The sequence below is a fragment of the Zingiber officinale genome, chromosome 6B (genome assembly GCF_018446385.1).
Source record: "Zingiber officinale cultivar Zhangliang chromosome 6B, Zo_v1.1, whole genome shotgun sequence".
Classification (NCBI taxonomy): domain Eukaryota; kingdom Viridiplantae; phylum Streptophyta; class Magnoliopsida; order Zingiberales; family Zingiberaceae; genus Zingiber; species Zingiber officinale.
The window spans coordinates 70,600,409-70,620,941 of NC_055996.1; the positions used below are offsets into that span (position 1 = coordinate 70,600,409).

Here is a 20,533-nt window from a genome sequence, read left to right on the forward strand (position 1 = left end):
CTAGGTATATTCAAGTTCAAGCTTGATTCGAAGTTTGAAAATTTTAAAAATTTTTGTTCAAGTTCGATTCAAATTAGGGCTCGGGTTCAAGTTCACTCAAAAGATTCGAACATATTCGCAAAATATTCGAATTATTGCTCAAAAATAGGTACTCGATAGGCTCCAAATTTATTTATTTAATATATATTTAACTTATATTAATAAAATATTGAGGCTCATGAGCAGCTCGTGAACTATTGAACAATATAATTTGGGCTCGAGTTCGGCTCGAAAAAAAGTTCGAGCATGTTCAAGTTTGGCTCAAATCCGATAAATTTGAATACAAATCAAATATTTTTCGAGTCGGCTCGGTTCATTTACACCCCTAATGGATGCTCCAGATACATGACTAGAGACATATTAAAGTTCTCCAAATTAAAACTCAAGACCTTAGGATAAGTTGCATTTGACAATAACGAAAAATTTAAGGTAATCAGAATAAGTAATATTGAACTGAGTTCCAATCTTACTATTTGAAAAGTTTTATTAGTTGATAAATTCAAGTTTAATTTATTTAGTATAAGTCAATTGATTGTGTGATTCTGGATATCTAGTAACCTTTTCGAACCTTGAATGCTTAATTAAAAATATTAAAACCCCTAAAATAACACTTAAGGAAATTAGGAAAGATAATATCTATATAATTGACCTTCTAAGCCCCGCACTTTAGTGTCTACTGACACAATAAGAGGAAGTCAAGTTGTGGCATGGAAGATTGGATCACACTCACTTTAGGCTCATTTCAAGAATGAGTTAATTAAAGGTTTACCAAAATTAAAATACTTGGAAAATATAATTTGTAATTCTTGGCAACAAGGAAAATAAATCAAATCAACTCACAAACTAACTAACTTAAATCGAACCAACTCTATATTCGAACTCCTTCACTTAGACCTGCTTAATTCACACAGGACTAAGTCACTAGGTAGAAACTAGTATTGCTTAGTAATAATTGATGACCACTTAAGATATACCTGAGTAAAATTCTTAAACACTAAAGATAAAACTTTTGAAAAGTTTAATACTTTTTGTAAATTAATAGAAAATAAAAAAGATATTAAAATTAAAAGAATAAGAAGTGACCATGGAGGAGAATTTGAAAATCATAAGTTTATTGAATTTTGTCAAATAAATGGGTAACATCATGAATTTTTATGCCCCAAAATTCCTCAACGAAATAGTTTACTTGAAAGAAAAAATAGAACCTTACAAGAAGCAGCTAGATCAATGCTAAATGAATACAACCTACTCAACCAATTTTGGATTAAAGCCAAAAACACTACATATTACATTCAAAATAGAATTTTAATCAATAAATTTTATAATAAAACTCCCTATGAAATTTATTATAATAAAATCCCAAATTTAAATTACCTAAAAGTATTCGAATGTAAAGTTTATATATTAAATACTAAAGATTGTTAAGGAAAATTTACATCTAAATCAACAATTAGAATTTTCCCAAGTTATTTCTCATCTAGTAGAGCTTATAGAGTCTATAATAACAACACTCAGAAAGTTAAAGAAACAACTAATATTATCTTTGATGTAGAAAATAATCAACCTAACAATATTAACCATGAACAAATTGTTAGAAATTTGGAAGATGATGAACCTAGACCTTAATCTAACATAAGTGAAACAAAAGAACCAATTATTAATCCTGAAGTAAGAACAATTACATTAAAATATAATCACCCAGCTGATCAAATTTTGGGTGATCCAACTCTAGGAATCAGAACTCAATCATCATATAGAAATCTAAGTCAAATAGCTCTAATATCCAAAATTGAACCTAAATATATAGAAGAAGCCTTACCTTAACTCCGATTGGATTATAGCAATGCAGGAAGAACTATCCCAATTTGACAGAAATCAAGTGTGGGACTTAGTACCTAAACCAGATAATATAAATCAATTATTGACATAAAATGGGTCTTTAGGAATAAATTAGATGGTAAAGGAGAAATTATTAGAAATAAAGCCCGATTGGTAGCTAAAGGATTTAATCAAGTTGAAAAACTTAATTATGATGAAATATATGCCCCAATAGCTTGACTTGAATACATTAGGATGTTACTGGCCTATGTAGCACATAAGGGTTTTAAATTATATCAAATGGATGTAAAATCTATATTTCTTAATGGATTCATAAAAGAAGAAGTCTATGTAGATCAACCTCCTAGGTTTGAGGATCTATATCACCCAAACCATATTTTTAAACTAAAAAAGGCCTTGTATGATTTAAAACATGCACCTAGAGCCTGGTATGAGTGACTATCAACCTATATAATTTCTAAAGGATTCAACCAAGGACAAATTGACTCTACCTTATTTGTTAAATCCTTAGAAAAAAACATCTTCATGACTCAAGTGTACGTAGATGATATAATTTTTTGTTCAACCAATATAAGTTTTTAAAAAGAATTTATCGAGTTAATGGAAAATGAGTTTGAAATAAGCCTAGTAGGTGAACTGAACTTTTAGGCTTACAAATAAAACAAACCAAAGAAGGTAATTATATTTTTCAAAGTAAATATGCTAAGAAATTAATTAGGAAATTTAGAATGGAAAACTCTAAGGAGATTAATACCCCAATAGCAACGAATGTAAAAATAGACACTAACCCAAAAGGTAAACCAGTTGACTTAAAACACTTTAAAAGTGCAATAGGAAGCCTACTCTACCTAACTGTAAGTCAACTTGATATTTTATTTGTAGTAGGTATGTGTGCTAGGTATCAAATATGTGCAAAAGAATCACATTTAAGTTTTGTAAAGAGAATACTTAGATATATTAAAGTCACACTAAATATAGGAATTTGGTATCCTAGAACTTCTAATTTTGACCTAACAAGATATTCTGACTCAAACTATGATGGATGTAAGTTAGACAGGAAAAGTATAAGTGATAGTTATCAATTATTAGGTCAAAGTCTAGTCAACTGGTATAGTAGAAAGCAATAATGAATTGTATTATCCACTACTAAAGCTAAATATATAGTTATGGGAGAGTGTGTACTCAACTACTATGGATGATGCATACACTTAAGGACTTTCAACTAAATTATACCAACACAAAAGTACTAATTGATAATGTTAGTTTTATTAACTTTAACAAATCTAATACAACATTCTAGAACTAAACATATTGAAATAAAATACCACTTTGTAAGAGATCATGTAGTTAGGGGTAATATTGTAATAAACTATGTTGAATCCAAGTCTAACCTAGCAGATATTTTTGTTGGGGCAATCTTGCTCCAAGTATTATTTACTTTTGATGTTTGGTTAAATAAGTTTAAGTTAAGCAATGTTGGTGATCTAACATAAATGTTGAGTAAGTAGGTACAAAGGAAAGCTCAGGTGTGAAGACTTGGCAAGGAAAGTCCAAGAAGGTAGTCTTGGCGGATGAAGTCCCAGAGCATGACTCTTGGCGGTGAAGTCTTGGAGGTGCGGCCTCTTAGCAAAAGAAAACTTAACATGACATAGCCGAAGGAAGCACTTGAAGGCAAATGCAAGGATGAGGAGCCATGGGCTCGGAAGCATCCTAAGGGCATAAGGCTGGTGGAAGATGCTTGAAGGTATAAGTCTATGCTAAGGGTATGGTTCAAGTATGAAAGGATCATGCTTAATTTGCTGAACTCTCATATTAAGAAGTATCAGTCGACAGGTGCTTGTACCAGTCGACTGATGCCCGATCCTAAAATGAATAGAGAGTTGTGGCTAACTGTCAGTCGACTGGTACCGAGCATCAATCGATTGGTAAGTGACTGTTACATGTTAACGGCAGAAAATCTCTCAAAATCTTAAGTGTCATTGAATTCCATTAGTCAACTAATGTGGACATCAGTCGACTGATTCAAGAAAAATATAAAAGCTAGTTTTGGAGCTTGAAAGGAAATATACTTTCTATTCTAACCTTTAATGCTCTCTGAATGATCTCCAAGTCTACATATTCTCAATCTCTTCGTCTCAAATTCATTCTTTCATCTTGTAAGAGGAAGAGATCACTTTGTAAGGGTTTCTTCACCTTCATGCTTGATTCAAAAAGGAGAAGAGCATAGTGAAGCTTGATCATGTGTGTGTGTGTGGACCCTTGGATTAGTCACCTCAAGGAGATGGAGACCAAGTAAATATCAAAGAGTTAGCATTATATTATTGTTTTTATTCTTGTCTTTCCTTTATTTTTGCTTCCGCTAACAAGTTGTAGGTAAGAAATCGAAAAAATATTATTCACCCCCCTCTAGCCAGATACAAAGGTCCCAATAATTTTCACTAAACTCTTACCTGAATATGAGCTTAGCATACTCAAAAGACAATTAGAAATGTACTTAGTAGAATAGTTCTAACTGTTTCAAAATTCAAAAGTTATGCCTTCTTTAAACCTTTCTTTTTCAAAACTTATATTTTTTAAAAATTCAAGTTACTTTCAAAATTCTCTTGGTTTTAAATTCTAGGTTAAATCTTTTTTATTTTCTTTTTCAAAAATCTCCCCTTTTTACTAGTGTTTGAACTATTAGATTTAGCTTAAGTTTTCCCCTATAAAGCATGTACCTATAGTTCTAGGTAACCAACATCTCACAAGCACACTGGGTTACCTTGGTTATGTATTGACAATACTTAGAATGATATGAGATACTTAGGGCATTGCCTGGATTTTTAGATGCTTAATTATATCAGTGATCAACATAAAATTTGAGCGAAAATAACCAATTAACATTGATTAAGTTAAATAATCAAAGTAACAACTAGCTATTTGGATATCACACTTAATTTGACTAACCAAGTGAACTCTACTATCTTTTGATAGTCAGGTAGTAGCTAAAGGTTAGATATCTTTTTAAAGAAAATAGATGATTATTTTTAATATTTTTTCAACAAAAATTATATTTATTTTTGTGTGCTTGGATAATAAGGAAATTAGCCTTTACTTGCTTAGTAAATTGCAAAAATTCCTTAAGTAATTTTCTTTCAATTTTTTTCTCTCCTTGAAAATGTTATAAAACTTTTGATTTTTTTAATCTAAGTCAATTGAGTGTTTCAAAACTTCCAAACACATCCTCTCTTCTAAAATTTATTTTGAAAGAAATATTAAACATTAAGTTACTATGAAATGTTAAAAATTAAGTTAATATTTTTCAAAGTTAAATGCTATCTTTCAAAATCTTCGGGGGAAGAATGTCAAATTAAGGGGAGCAAAATTTTTAAAAATCATTACTTTGAAAATTTAAAAGCTTCTCTAAAAACACTTTCTTTTGTGTTAAATTTTTTTAAGTATTATATTTTTACTTAACTTTGAACCAGGTTTTGCCATAAATCAAAAAAGATGAAAATTGTTGGTGTTGAAAGTGTTAGATTTTGAGAGATTTCTGATAATTTGTATTTTGATGCACTATTTTAGCTCTGATATTTGGTATTTTATACTCTCTCGTATGCTTAATTCCGTATTTATATCATACTTTATGAGTCTAGATTTATTTGGAGCGTTGATATAATTTTTCCTATATTTTCTGATATTTTATCTAAAAAATGTGCATCTTATTTGTAGGGAAGGAAGTTGGAAGATCTAGACCGTTGATTGGGAGCTCAAGTCATCCAAGGTTCATTTAGAGCTTCAATTTAATTTTAGATCAAAGAAGAAAGGAGCCCAAACCAAATCAAACCCAATCACAAAGCCCAACTCATCCAATTAGAAGCCCAATTTGAGCTCTACCCTTAATGAACCGGATCTAAGTCAAACGGATCTTTTCCTTAAACCCAAACCCGAAACCCATTAAGAAAAACCCTTTTCTCCTTCTCACCCGCACAGTAGCCCAGACCTCTTCATTGCGCGACTTCTTCCCGCAAGGCTAGGGTTCGCGTCAACTTTCCCCACACCACCGCCCTTTCCTTCCTTCTCTCCGGCCGGCGGCCTCTATTCCTTTTCTTTCACTGCCGCCGGCCGGCCAGCTCAGTTCACTCTTCTTCTCCGTTTCCAGCAGCGATGGCAGCAGAACACGGCAGGGAGCAGCAAGCGACGGCGGCGATTCCGACCAACTCCACCTCACCGGAGGGGTTCTCCGGTGAGACCTCACACTCCGGCACTTTTCCAAGGCTCTACCTACTGGGGTTCAGGCGGCAGAGCATAGGGAGGTCCGGCGGCGGTTCATTCCAGCACCTCCATCTTCATTTCCAGTCAAGATCCAGCAGAGGGGTTCTCCGTTGGAAGATTGGCTTCTTCGTTGTCGCAGCTAGCAGCAACCAGCAGATTGTGCGTTGTCCACCGGCTTTGGGGGTTCCGAGCCGGGTCTCCGTGTGACGGCGGAGATAGTCGTTGGTATCGGAAGAAGTTGTGTGGATTGTAGTTGGAATTCTTAGGTTATTTCATATTAATAACTTAGTTTAATTCTGTTCTTTGTTTAAATTTACTTGTGTTGAAGTTATTTCATTGAATGTTTGTAGCTAATTTGATTTTTCATGTTTAAATTGCATTAATTACGCTTAATTAGTTTCACGCCTACAATGTGTTCGATGAATTGCTTCAACTAAGAGTTATGTTTAATTTGATGCATTTTAGTTTGTTTAATTCTTGTTTTGTCTTGTTCTTTCAATTTAGTTAAGTTCTAGTTTTGATTGAATGCAATTAGGATAGATTAGCTTAGGGTTTCTTTAATGTTTTAAGCTTCATTATATTCTTAGTTTCGTTAATGCTTTATTTCATGTTATGCCCATTGATAGATAATCTTGTATCGTAGTGTGACAATGCGATGTAGGAAAATCTTCAATGGTTAGTTAGGATAGATATAGTTTCTTTATTTGCATTGTCTTTCATTATTTAGATTAGATTTCATTTGATGCTTCGCTATTTCATTTCTTAGTTTAATCGTGTTGATGATCAATCCATAGTATAGTGTGACAATGCATTGTGGATTAATTATTCGCACTTAGTTAGATTTCATTCCAACATTATATTAGTTTCTTTCTTGTTCTGTTTTTCATTTCTTAGGTTTAGAATTAAAATCCAAAACCCCATTTCCATATTGAAAATCCCACAAATAGAAATAACGTACGATCCTAAGTTTATCATCCTATCGTTGCTTTCGTTGGCGGACGACCCGAGTCATTCCTATGCTACATTAGCGTAGGAGGGGTTTGGTATTACATCATTTGATGCCCAATTCGCGACAAAATTGGGTCGTAATCAATGTCCTAAAGGCAATCGTCTTATGATTTTTACTATTTATTTGATAAATATATATTCACTATTTGAGTGCATATTATATGTTTGAATAGTCTTAAACAGAGGGGGCGGCGTCAGCCAAAAAAAAAAAATCGGGGCACGGCGGTAAAAAACTCTTCACAGTGACGAAGAAAAAATCGCAGTCACATTCGCAGCAAGAGAAAAAATAGAACGGTGTCGGAGAAAATGAAGAGACGAAGAACAGTGCATTTTGTTAATTGTGAACCATGTGTCCCCTTTGATACAGTCGCGTGTTCACATTGACATGTTTTCAATTTTATTCCATATATAATTATATAAAGGTTTAGTTTTTTATCTTTTTATTTATCTCTCCTCGATTTTTTGTTTGACACGTTTTCATTCCATATATAATTATATAAAGGTGTATTTTTTAGATTTTTTATTTATCTCTGCTCGAGTTTTTTTATTTCCGCCGCGACGCCGCTCACAAAACCTTTACGGCTTTACCCTTGTGATCTTGGCATCTTGCCGACTTGCCCTTTGTTTCTTCTCTCTCTCTCTCTCCCGAGCGCCGACCAAAGCGGCGAAGCCGTAAAGTCCTGAGCCCAAAGGCTGTTTTCCCCTCTCTAGCCTCTTCCGAGTGCCGACCAAAGCGGCGAAGTTCAGCCTTCGGCCTTCGGCCTTCAAGTAAGTAGATTTTATTTTATTTTATTTTATTTCTTTAATAATTGTTTGATTATTTCTTTATTACAATTTATGATACAAGTAATAATTTAAAATTGTAATTGTTTAAATGTTTAGTTGCTTTTTATACTTGATTGTTGGATAATTAAAAATTTAGATTTTATATATTTAATGGTTGGATAATTTGTAATTTAGTTTTTTATAAACTCTGAATATGTAATTAGTTTTTTTATTAGTTGTTAGTTAATTGTAATTTTTGAATATTGATAATTTATGCTAAATTAATTTTATTTTTTTAAAAGAATTGTGTCGATGAATGATGTTAAATAATTTAATTATGTTATTGTTAAATTATTCACATTACTTTATGTTGATAATTTTTTCCCATACATTATAATTTATAGAAAATGTTGAAATATTTTGCAAAAAGGCCTAGGAGTTCAATTGAATCGTCTAGTGTTCCGGATGAAGAGTCTACTCTTGCACCACAACCACCACCACCTCCTCCTCCTCCGCAAATTTTATTTGAAAATATTGAAAATCTGAGTAGTGAAATAGAAATTGTTGTTGATCCTGGTTTACGAAAATTGATTGAAGAGTATGATGTTGGTGCTAGAGATCGTATTTGAAAAGAATATGTTGCTATGGGCCCTTGTCAACCTCGAGGCCATAATTTTCCAAGAAAAAAATGGGTAAAGACAATAGATGTTTCAGAGAGGTTTGATTTAAAGACCGTGATTGGTTGGAGTATAGTGTTTCAAAGGATGCAGCCTTTTGTTTCTGGTGTTATCTTTTTAGACCTAGTAATATAGGGTTTGGAGGAGATGATGTGTTTACGAGATCTGGTTTTATAAATTGGAAAAAAAAAACAATTGAAATATTCAATGAGCATGTAGGTGGAGTTGGTAGTGTGCGCAATGAGGCAAGAATACAGTTTGAGGGTTTCAAGAATCAAAAACAAAGTGTGGAATATTCATTTTCATCAGGGAAACATGAGCTTGAAGTTGCTTATCACAAACGCTTGACTTCCATTTTAAAAGTAATTCGATTTTTGTTGTTATAAGGATTGCCTTTTCGGGGACATGATGAGTCTTCGACATCATCCAATAGAGGAAATTTTTTAGAATTGCTCAAATGGTATAGCTCAGAGTGTCCAGAAGTTGTGGCAGTTGTTGGAATGAATGCACCTGAAAATAATCAAATGATTTCCCCAAAAATTCAAAAGCAATTGGTGAATGCTTGTGCAGTTGAGACCACAAATACTATTCTAGCTGATCTTGGAGATAGGTGGTTCACTTTACTACTTGATGAGGCTCGTGACTGTTCAGTGAAAGAGCAAATGGAAATTGTTATTAGATATGTGAACAAACATGGAGAGGTGATTGAACGATTTATGACTGTAGTTCATGTTGCAACAACTACAGCTGCTTGTTTAAAGGAGGCAATCGACTCTTTATTTGCTAAGTATGATTTGTTAGTGGCGAGATTGAGGGGTCAAGGATATGATGGTGCTTCAAATATGTCTGGAGAATTTAATGGCTTAAAGTCACTGATAATGAAAGAAAATTTGTATGCATTATATGTTCATTGTTTTACTCATCAACTCCAACTAGTGGTTGTAGTTGTTGCTCAAGCAAATCAATATGTTTGTGATTTCATGTGGATTGTTGGTTCGATTGTGAGCACATTTGCATCATCTTGCAAAAGGGCCGACAAATTTCGACAACTTGAACATGACAGAAAAGTTAAACTTCTTGAAAGAGGAGAGATTAGTTCTGGTAGAGGACTAAACCAAGAAACTAGTCTAGCTAGACCTGGAGATACACGATGGGGGTCTCATCATTCAACTTTATGTCGTATTGAACAAATGTGGCCATCTGTTATAGAGGTTCTTCAAAATTTGATTGATGATAGTGATCGTTCTTCTAAGGGTTTAAGTAGAACTTTGGTTGAAAGAATGGAGAGGTATGAATTTGTGTTTATTCTATTATTGATGAAACGTATATTGGCAATCACAAATCATTTGTCAATCGTTCTACAAGAGAAAGATCAAAATATTGTGAATGCGATGCGTTTGATTAATAATGTGAAATGCAAATTGCAAAAGTTGAGAGATTCTGGATGGGATATTTTACTTGAGGATGTGAAGAAGTTTTGTAACACTCATTCCATTGAAATAATTAATATGACAGATAACATCAACAGTCGTAGTCGTTTGAAGAGAGATGGAAAAAATGTTAATTTTTATCACTACTACCATGTTGAAATCTTTTGTGAGGTAACTGTTGGGGTTGCAAGGTTGCAAACATAGTCCCATATTGGAAACACATGGGAAAGATCATGGGTTTATAAGAGAAAAGATATCTCCATTGGCATGAGGCCTTTTGGGGAGAGTCCAAGAGCAAAGCCATGAGGGCCTAGGCCCAAAGTGGACAATATCATGCTATTGTGGAGATATCTAAATTCTTTTCGATCCAACAAGTGGTATCAGAGCCTGGACTTTCAGAAGGTTTAACCGCCGACTGTGCACAAGAGCTATGATCTGATTAAGTCATGTGGGTACAATATTGACCTCGAACAAAGAAAGTGGGGGCTCCTATGTTCGGATCAAGAGGTCGGGTGGACCAAGGGACAGGAAGACCTGGTGGGTCGAGGATCGGACGTGGGAAGCCTATGGTCCTTTGTTTGAGGGGGGGATTGTTGGGGTTGCAAGGTTGCAAACATAGTCCCATATTGGAAACACATGGGAAAGATCATGGGTTTATAAGAGAAAAGATATCTCCATTGGCATGAGGCCTTTTGGGGAGAGTCCAAGAGCAAAGCCATGAGGGCCTAGGCCCAAAGTGGGCAATATCATGCTATTGTGAAGATATCTAAATTCTTTTCGATCCAACAGTAACTTCATAATTCTTTTTTTGTTTACCGTCAATTAAATTCTTTTAAACAGTAACATATTTATTAATTTTTACTTTTGTTGTTTGATTTTTAAATTGTAAGTTATCGATATTATTCTACAGGAGATGGATAGTCGTTTCTCTGAAACAACTACAGATTTGTTGATTTATATGTCATGTCTTGATCCTAGGAACTCGGTCTCTAGATTTGATGTACAGAAGTTAGTGCATCTAGCTCATTTTTATGAGGATGATTTTTCTTGGAATGAGCGTATGTTGGTTGAACAAGAGCTTGAAACATATATTGATGACGTCAGATCAAATGAACGATTTGAAGGCATTTCAGATTTGGGAGCTCTTGCAAAGAAAATGATTGAAACAATGAAGAACCGTGTATTTCCTTTGGTTTATCGGATGATTAACCTAGCCTTACTTCTTCCAGTTGCTACTGCAACCGTTGAAAGAGTGTTTTCGGCAATGAATATTGTCAAAACATATTTGCGAAACAGAATTGGAGATGAATGGATGAATGATAGTTTGGTAGTCTATATCGAGAAAGATGTTTTTAATACTATCGACAATGAGCCAATTTTACAGCATTTTCAGAACATGGAGTCTCGAAGAATGCAATTGTCACGTATTCGTTAGTAGACTGCTTTAATATTTTAATATTATTGTACGAGTTTCTTTTCATAATATTGTACCTTTTTCTCTTGTATGCAAGTTATTTAAAAAAATATTTTTTAATTACATAGAAGTTATTAACTGTTCAAAAAAAATTCACCGCGCTCAGATCGCGGTCGCCCCTCCATGATTGAATTCCTAGATCCGCCACTGGTATTAAACTCATTTACTGAATGTCCACAATATAATTTATAGCATGAGAGAATTTATGATTCGATCACAACTTGTGATTAATTTTACATGTGCAATTATGAACATATTGAAATTTCCCTAGTCGTCAAATTGGTGTATTCGTGCATCATCAATTCTGTAAGACTAGCATGGGTTATACTCCTTAGTTTGGCTAAGTAGCTATTTCTCACTAGCTGAAGACATTAGAATGTCGAGAGTTAAACGTGGATACTAGTTATGGTTACTAGTTTATTAAAGTGACCTGATGAAAGATTTTATATGGTTCTCTCGAGTACAAGTTTCCTTAGACTTGAGGTATACAAGTCACCTTGATCATGGAGGCTTATACTTTGACATCTTAAGGAAGCATCTCCTTGGAGGTGTGGATCCGAGATGCTTGGGTATAAGTTGAAGTACCCGAAGGTGTTTGGATAGCCTACAAAAACAATTCACTACTCTTTACGAGGAGACGTATACCATATGACCACTCACTAGGATTATTACTCAAAGTCTTTGGTCAAAACATCACATGTTAAGAGTATAAGAATCTTGTACACATGTACGAGTAATTTGAATCTGTAGAATAAGGAAGTATTACTTGGGATAGGTGTGACGTGGTCAGTCTAGTGGGGGCAAACACATAGACCATGTCCTGAACCAAGTGGATATAAGATAAATGAAAGGAGCGAGGCATGACTCACTGTAACTGCTAAAGAGTTCAGAATTAGTTCTGAGATCAACTGTGATTTTCCTGTTAATTGGAGATCATGATGCACTACTAGATGTCACTCATAACTATTACATAATTAAGTAGTTAATTTTGGATGACCAAGATAAATCATAACCTATTAGGTCACACGCACTACGAGCCTCTAAAAGACATAAAACAAGTTAGAGAATAGAATTCTCATATCAAGAAATAAATGTGTGGTTGGATCATACATGAGACATATATGGAAATATTTATCGGAACAGAAGCATGAATGGGTCACATCTCTTATGAAAAAGTTGAAACTTATTTGATTTAGTCATGAACCAATTTAGTTTAGCTATGAACCAATTTGATTTAATTGTGAACCAAACTAAGGGTCAATGAGCTAATTTTTTATTAAGGCATAATGGATTGGATTTGGCATTTCTAATCCAACTTATTAAAGAGGACTATATATTGATATGATTAAGAAAAAATTAATACACAATTTATTATTAACTTGATTAGATTTTTAGAAAACCTAAACCCAATACTCCTTTCCTCCTCTCCCTCTCTCTTGCCACCAACCACAACAAGAGGTCCTCCTCTTTTGTTGCCATGAGCCATCAAAGAAGGAAAAGTTCTTCTTTGTGTTTCTTCTTCTTCTTAATTCTTCTCCTTCGCTCGTGGCTAGTACCTTCCAAGGTGAAGCTTGTTCTCTTGGAGTTGTCTTGAAGAGTTCGACGTGGATATGAATAGAGGTGAGGTTCGATAAAGTCACAAAAGGTTGATGTCCTTCTCGTTACAGGTCATCCGTAAGGTATCTTAAGAATAATTGTTAATCAATTTCATTTTATTTTATGATCTTTGTCTGCGCGATTATATCTTGCATTCATGTGATGTGTGTGATATAATAAATTAGTTTATTTATCGTTAAGTCTTCTGCTGTGCATGTTTATGAAACGTATTTTTAGCATACACCACATTGGGCATATCCCAACAGGAAGTACTAGCTAATCAAACCTAGTTTTGATAATGACAAAGGATGGATTCAAAGTTAAGTTATGTTGTGATCTAACAAGTTTACCTGAGTATGTAGGCAAGTTCTAGTTGAGGCTAAGTAACGAAGTCTTGGTCAAGGAACTGAGCACGAAGTCCTGGTCAAGGGACTAGGCACGAAGTCCTAATCATGGGATTGAGCATTTTGCAAATCAAGACATCAGGGGGAAGCCCTGGGGGTCACGAACACTAGACGGAAGTCTAGGCGGGTAGAGGATCGGACGTCTAGCGAAAGTCCCGAAGGTCAAGTCAGATGCTAAGCAAAAGTCCAAACGAATGTTTGGCAAAAGGTAACTCTCCTAAAAGGAGTAGGTGATAACGCGTTCCCCATTGATAGAACAGTAGGCGCCAGTTCGTCCTAGGATTTCACTGGAAATCCGAAAGTCAGAACCGGATAGCTAACTCTATTTTGTATGGTATCTTTTTGTATTTGGAGTAACATGCTTTGCAGGAGTAAAAATGCATAAGTTAGTCTTTGGTGAACAGTGCTCGAGACGCCTTAGAGATGCATGGAGAAGCCTCAGAGTTGCGTGAAAGCACCCTGGATAGGGCGGAGGCTCCCCCGAGAAGATGAACTTTGGGGATAAAGTTTTCGTTGCGGGGAGGCGTCCTGGAGTGCATGGAAGGCGTCTTAGAGGGCGGCAGAGGCGCCCTCAAGTAGATAATGGTCACAGTCCTCGCAACTTATCGTCACCGAAGCTTAAGAGATTCTATTTACACTTGGAGACACCTCAGATAAGGCTGAAGGTGCCTTCAACGCTCCATAAAAGTCCTATTCGACCAGCCCTTTGTATAAAACTTCAATACAAGCGACAACAACTCTCTACATGTTCCATTCTTGCACGCTGTTCCGAAAAGCTCTCCACGACTCCTAAACGTTGTCCCGACAATGACTACGTACGAGCTTCCATTTCAAAGTCGTCGGTATAATTAATTTTAGTTCACTTATACTTTCATTTCAAACTAATTATGTAAACATTTAAAATTTTAATAGATTGCCCAAAATAAATTCTCAATAAGTGTAAATTTTAAATTAGAAATCACTACAAACTCCAAACCAAATAAAAATAACGTATTAACTTTGATTTTTATTATTCTTCTTTTACTTCTTTATTTCTTTTACGTCTTCTCTATTATTTTATGAAAAACATAAAAAAAAAAAACCACCGACACTATCCATCCATTTCAGCACGCTTTCCAATCCTTCATAAAATTAATTTGGTAAAGGAACCAGTAAGATTCGACCACGTCATTTTATTCGATCCAAGCCGGAGAAATCTCTCATTTTATATTTAAAAAAAAGGTTACCTTCGAATATTTTAAAATAGTCAATATTAATGATTCCATTTTTCCCACCGATCTGATCTATTCCATTATGAAGAATCTTCCTAATATCTTAAATCTTATACAAATTTGGTATGCTTAACTACAAACAGAAATGAAAAAACAGACAACACTTCACAAAAAAAAAAGTCACAGGAGTACTCATGCATAAAATAAACTGTTCGAATGATTCATGGTTTGGGGAGAGATCATGGCATTTTGTTCTCTTCAAAGAGGCTTCTCTGACTTCTACAACAAGGTCAATCTTGAGAGGTGAGTTGACTTTTATGTGCTCTAGCTTGGCCTGAGGAGTGTTGACTACAGTGCTTGGTTGGCATTTGGGACGAAGCGCCAGAGATCTACTGCAATATCCACCTCTTTCTTTTTGTGAAATTTGTAAAGTTGTGGCACATCATACCGCAGCTACAATACCAACAAACATAATTACTTGTCCCTAAAAAAGTATATTAATGCGGAGGACAGGAGCATGCACAAAGATCCATCTCCATTACTTGGATCGAAGATGCGAGGAGAGGAGGGAAAGATCACAAAAGTATATTATTAACTCAATCATTCGTGTTCATCTTTTAGTTACTTTCCCTCTTCTTCCTCGTATTTTCCATCCAAGTAATCAGACCAACCATTCAAGAACTGAAAACCTTTGGTAATGAACATAGCCAAGGTTATATATCACAAGAATATTCACTAAATAGAATACCTCACATAAAACTTCCGCAGTTCTGGCGTTGAAATCTCGAACGGCAATTTTCTTTATAAACTATTCACCACAAATAAATGAGACCATTTTAGAGGGATAGCCAAAACAACTATAATGCATGGGAATAGCTATTTTATTCTAGACAGAAGTATTTCTGTATTTGTTTGTAAAGATGAATACCAAATTTTATGGAATTGAGATTTCTCATATTCCTCATAATTTTATTTTTCAATCTAATTCTGTGAATAATTTTGCCTTATTTTTCAAGAATACACGTTCTAACTCTCTCTCTCTCTCTCTCTCTCTCTCTCTCTCTATATATATATATATATATATATCTTAAGAATGAGTAGAGAAGAGTGCACCATTCGATCCACTAGCACAAAAAGAGTCAATTGGGCTTTATTGGAGTGAAAGCCAAATGAGCAGTGGTGCTTGTTGGACTAATGAATGAGTTCACTCTATTGCAGGAATAGTTTTGCCTTATTTTTCAAGAATATATATTCTTACTTATTTAACTCTCTAAAAAACATATATGAACAAATAAGATATAACACACGGTTGGATCAAGTTGGGAAAAACAGTGAATTGGGCTTATTGAACCGATGAGAGTAAGTAGGGTGGCCAATTAAGCTGTGGTTTGGCAGGTGAGCTAGGCAGGTTGAGTGGGTCTCAATTAAATTGGAGGGCTCAGACTGGAGGGTAATGAGCCGGTTGCGCCTACAGGCAAAATATATCAATTGGACTAGATTGTGTGACCTAAATGAATGAAGAAAATATTTCACATAGAAATTTTAGCATTGTTAAAATTATTATAACATTCCCACAAGCCAAACACGAATAATTCTAAGTTTATTACATTTCATAAACCAAACCAAGGATAACTCATTCCTAATATATCTATCGTCTATTTCATTCCCTAGGAATAGGTATTCCATTCCTTATTCATTCAATTCCAAAATCCAAACACGCTATCACAGTAAAAACTCGTTATAAAGCATCAGATGATAATGTGTATGACAATTTTAGATCCATTGAAGGAATCTCTCAACTAGGAGAAGAGAAAGTACTATTGACATAAGAAGCAGCATATTTAATTTTAGCAAGCCCAAAAGAATGCAAAAGAAAGCAACTTACATCTCTGGTGGTAGTTTTATGCAAAGAGTAGACTGCACAGGAAGCAACCTGTGGAGAATCAGCAAGGAACTTGAGGAACCAAATCATTGCTAACTAAACTATGCATGCAAGAAGAACAGTCTTTACCTTCAAAGCTTTTGCAAGAAACTCGATGTCAGATCCTTTCCTTCGAGTTCCAAAAGGAGGATTCATGACAACAGTGTCCACCAAATGATCTGCAACAGTCATTTAAGATGTCTATTATGTTTATTTCTCCAATAAGAAAAGAAAGAAAGAATTTCAACAAACAAACTTTTCTTCACTGTTTTCATGTGGCGATGTACCAAAAGATCCAGGCTATGTTTCAACATGATTTTAAATAGGAGACTTCTGACCAACTCGTGTCTTTCTGCTAGATTTTGGTTGAAGCAGATTGTAGCATGGCAGTGAATCAATTCCACCTGCCAATTGCTTCGGTTCCTCTGTTTCTGCCTAAGGAAATGGAGGAAAGAGTCTCACTTTTTTTTTTATGTAGGCTAATTTATAACTTTAGATGTGGACTTAAGCCTTTCGGATCCTGGTCGAGTCTGACAAGTTGACAGATCAATTCTCTCATCCAAGCAAACCATCTCTATTGTTATTAGAATGGACCTACCTTAGGAATGTTGAGGTTGGAAAGGGCTTATGTGATAGTGTTATCTCACCACTAGCCTTCAAAAGCATTTTCTGCAAATAGGTCCACAAAACCTAGTGGTGATCTAATGAAGAAATATAACCTTAGATGAATGGCTAATATGGACATGGATTTATGCATTCATTGAATATTTATCATAGTTTTGACGTTGGCGGGCAACCAAACGCAACCCTCCTCCTTTATCCGGACTTGGGACCGGCCATTACCGGTCGTCATGGGCGGAATTTCACGGATTTATGCATTCTGGGATAAAAACTGGTTGGCTGACAAGTTAATGAATTGATCCTCTCACCTGAGTGAATCATTTCAGATGCATCTCATAATTTCAAATATTTACAACATAGTAAAGTTCCACAAATATATACTCAGAAACAAAAGAATATAAAGTCTATTTGGTGTCTTGATAATGAAAACATTGCGTCTTTGCACATAGAAAATGAGATCTTGGGTTCGAATTACCTCTCCATCTTAAGTTGTTAATGTCACACTGCATGAAATCCATTTCCAGCTGCATCAACATATATTAACCAAAAGGTTCGAGTTAGCCTTTTTCTGCACATGTGATGTGTAAAACCATGAAAAACAAAAATGGGTAAAATAAGGAATTGATAGTGACAATTAGAAAGGAACAAAATTCATAATGGAAAGCATTCTGAATCAATTAGTACAGAATATCCCAAATCAGTTTCTTACAATCTCCAACATTGAAAATTTAGAACTTATATCACATTTAATATACACTTTAGCTAGTCACCTCTAAAATTAGTAGGCATTCTTTTATTTGTTTAAAATTCAGACTGCACAAACCATGAAACCAAGTACCAAAATGTCATCGCAAGGAGTGATGACATATTACAACTTTAGAATATAAATAAAGTTACCTCCAGATCTACAGCATTTTCTGAAGCAATCTCTAGAGATTGGGGATCGATGTCAATGCCAATGACCTGCCTGTGCATGTAACAGAAGTCATATGCATTATCAAATAGATATATCAATCAGAACCACCAAACTATATTCTATCAACATATTTCAATATATAATGAAAATTTTTTTTAACAATGTAAGTCATTAAAAGCTTGCACCAAATTAAAAGGTTGAATTCAGTGTGAGAAATTAGCAAACATGTGAGAAGTGATGCTTACTCTGCATCCAAAAGTGCACTTGCTAATCCTAACGTACCACAACCACAACCAAAATCAGCTACAATCTTGCCACTTATATCTCCATATGTATTTTCTGCCTGTTAAAAATAATGAAAAAAGGAAATGTAGAAATATTGTTCTTAGAAGTGGTTCTGGATAATTTGATTAGCAACGAATTGAAGTAATAGATCGTAAGGGGATTTAATGGAATTCACCATCAACAAAATATAAAAAGAAAAAAGTAACCCAAAAGCAAGATATATCAACAAAACTTGCATGGACTGAACTTGTTAGGGATTAAGTGCTTTAAATATTAAAACTATCATCTTAACATACAAAAGGATCCTCCCAAATTAACGCACATTACTTAGAAATTAAATAAAACACTTAGCTTATGAAAGCAAGATATCCAACCTGTATTTTGAATCAATGAGTCAATCAGAATGAATTATAGAAGCTAACAACCAAACTATCTCCCCATTACCCATATTCATCCATCAAAACATCTAAAGGGTATGTTTGCTCAAGTGTAGAAAATACAACAGAGGATAAAGAAGAAAGTAGGGATTTAAAATTTTAAGTAAAAAAAATTGAAATTTATGTTGTGTGTTTGGGTTGGAGGGAAGGGAAGTAAGAAGGAAAAACTAATTTTCTATAATAACTTCATCTTCTACCAAAGGTGTACATGGGTGCAAAAGACTAAAGAGATATCAGGAGGGCCCTTAGAGGCAGAGGAGACTGGAAGCAAAAACAAGGAGTTGCAAGGATAATTCTACCAGATCTGGATGGATAAATTTGAAGAGAAAGAAAAACATTTATCCCATAACCTTCAGCTACCTAGCTTTGTAGTTTCTACAAGGAAATAATCAATTTTCCCACTCTTAATTGTTTCCTTCCTTCTCTTGTTTGTTTCTCTTATAGAGACACAGCCTAAAGGATTTTCAGAGTATTTTAAAATTTTAAAGACCAAACCAACATTCAAACTGTAGCTGTCACAATTAAGTATAAGAAATCAGAGTATTAGAAATAAAAATAGAGAAACTTTATTATTTTGATGCCGGAATTGCCAAGTGCTTGTTTTCCAAAGCTCAACAGTTAACATTTAACAAATCTGTACCAAAATGGAATATTGAGGAAGCAAAATCTCTGCAAAGATAAAAGGCAAAACAACGACGGAATTACTAGAGGATCACTGTTCCAAATTCATTGTGAGACTGAAATACATTAGAAGAATTTTAAAAAGCAATCCTTTTTTAATTGAACAGACTAAATGACATGGCAAGTTGAAACAGAAGCAATGAATTTTGTGAGTGATAAGCTCTAATTTCTAAGTAGATTCAAAAAACAAACTGAGCTGTAAAATGCACTGCCATAACGGGCAAGACGCACAACCAAATGGTGCAAGCCTTTGATAGATAAAGAAAAAAAGAAGATGAGGAAATTGATATCCTATACGATTGCCATTATCAATTTCAAGTTCTTTTCGCAATAAACTAATTCGGAAACCAACAAGAACAGATGAATACCGTATAAAGCAACCGAGACGCAATATGTGGTCCTGTGGGATATTGTTCCAATTCTATCTGCGCAGCCAGAAACAAAGATCATCTCCCAATAAATCAACAAAGAAAGGTAATATCTTTCCCATTTCTATACCAAAGAAATCCATCAAAGGAGCACAAATCAGTACACGAGTGATGGAATCACTCAATTGCCAGGAATAAAGTAGAGTGGGAGTGAAAAGAGAACATATTCGACGACAAGAGGAACAACACAGAACCTTTGGGTGGGAGAACTGCTGAAGAGTGCCAAGGAGGCCCTCGAGCTGCTTCAGCTTCATCTCGAAGCGGATCAAAGGAACCCTAATGCGATGCGACAGTTCGTCAAAGCCCCTAAAACGTTATATCACAATACAACGTTAGATTGCGGAAAAACGGAATCGGTGTTAATGGCATATATCAGTATTCAGGGACGATATATTTCCAAAATAACTTGACTATATTATTATTTCTTATTTAATAATGCGTTGAATATGTAATAATACGCGTACATATATTACCTATGTAATATAATATATGAATAATAAGAGCTGCTAATCCTAACTAAAGAAATTATTAATAAATTTTTAAATTA

General features: G+C 34.6%; 2 protein-coding genes across 2 annotated transcripts; one reads left to right on the forward strand and one right to left on the reverse strand.

Annotated features, from left to right (window-relative positions):
• Positions 1–9,082: 9,082 nt before the first annotated feature.
• Positions 9,083–11,447, forward strand: LOC121991102 (zinc finger MYM-type protein 1-like). The gene is made up of 2 exons (XM_042545127.1): positions 9,083–10,048; positions 10,923–11,447. The coding sequence occupies exons 1-2, from the start codon at positions 9,083–9,085 to the stop codon at positions 11,445–11,447; spliced, it is 1,491 nt and encodes a 496-aa protein (XP_042401061.1).
• A 3,303-nt stretch (positions 11,448–14,750) lies between these two features.
• Positions 14,751–20,340, reverse strand: LOC121992627 (rRNA N6-adenosine-methyltransferase METTL5-like). The gene is made up of 9 exons (XM_042547120.1): positions 20,181–20,340; positions 19,927–19,983; positions 18,401–18,498; positions 18,137–18,206; positions 17,715–17,763; positions 16,709–16,797; positions 16,583–16,630; positions 15,446–15,505; positions 14,751–15,150 (listed from the first exon to the last, which is right to left on the reverse strand). Exons 1-9 carry the CDS (start codon positions 20,238–20,240, stop codon positions 15,046–15,048), a joined length of 636 nt encoding a protein of 211 aa, XP_042403054.1. The 5' UTR covers positions 20,241–20,340; the 3' UTR covers positions 14,751–15,045.
• Between the last annotated feature and the right edge of the window lie 193 nt (positions 20,341–20,533).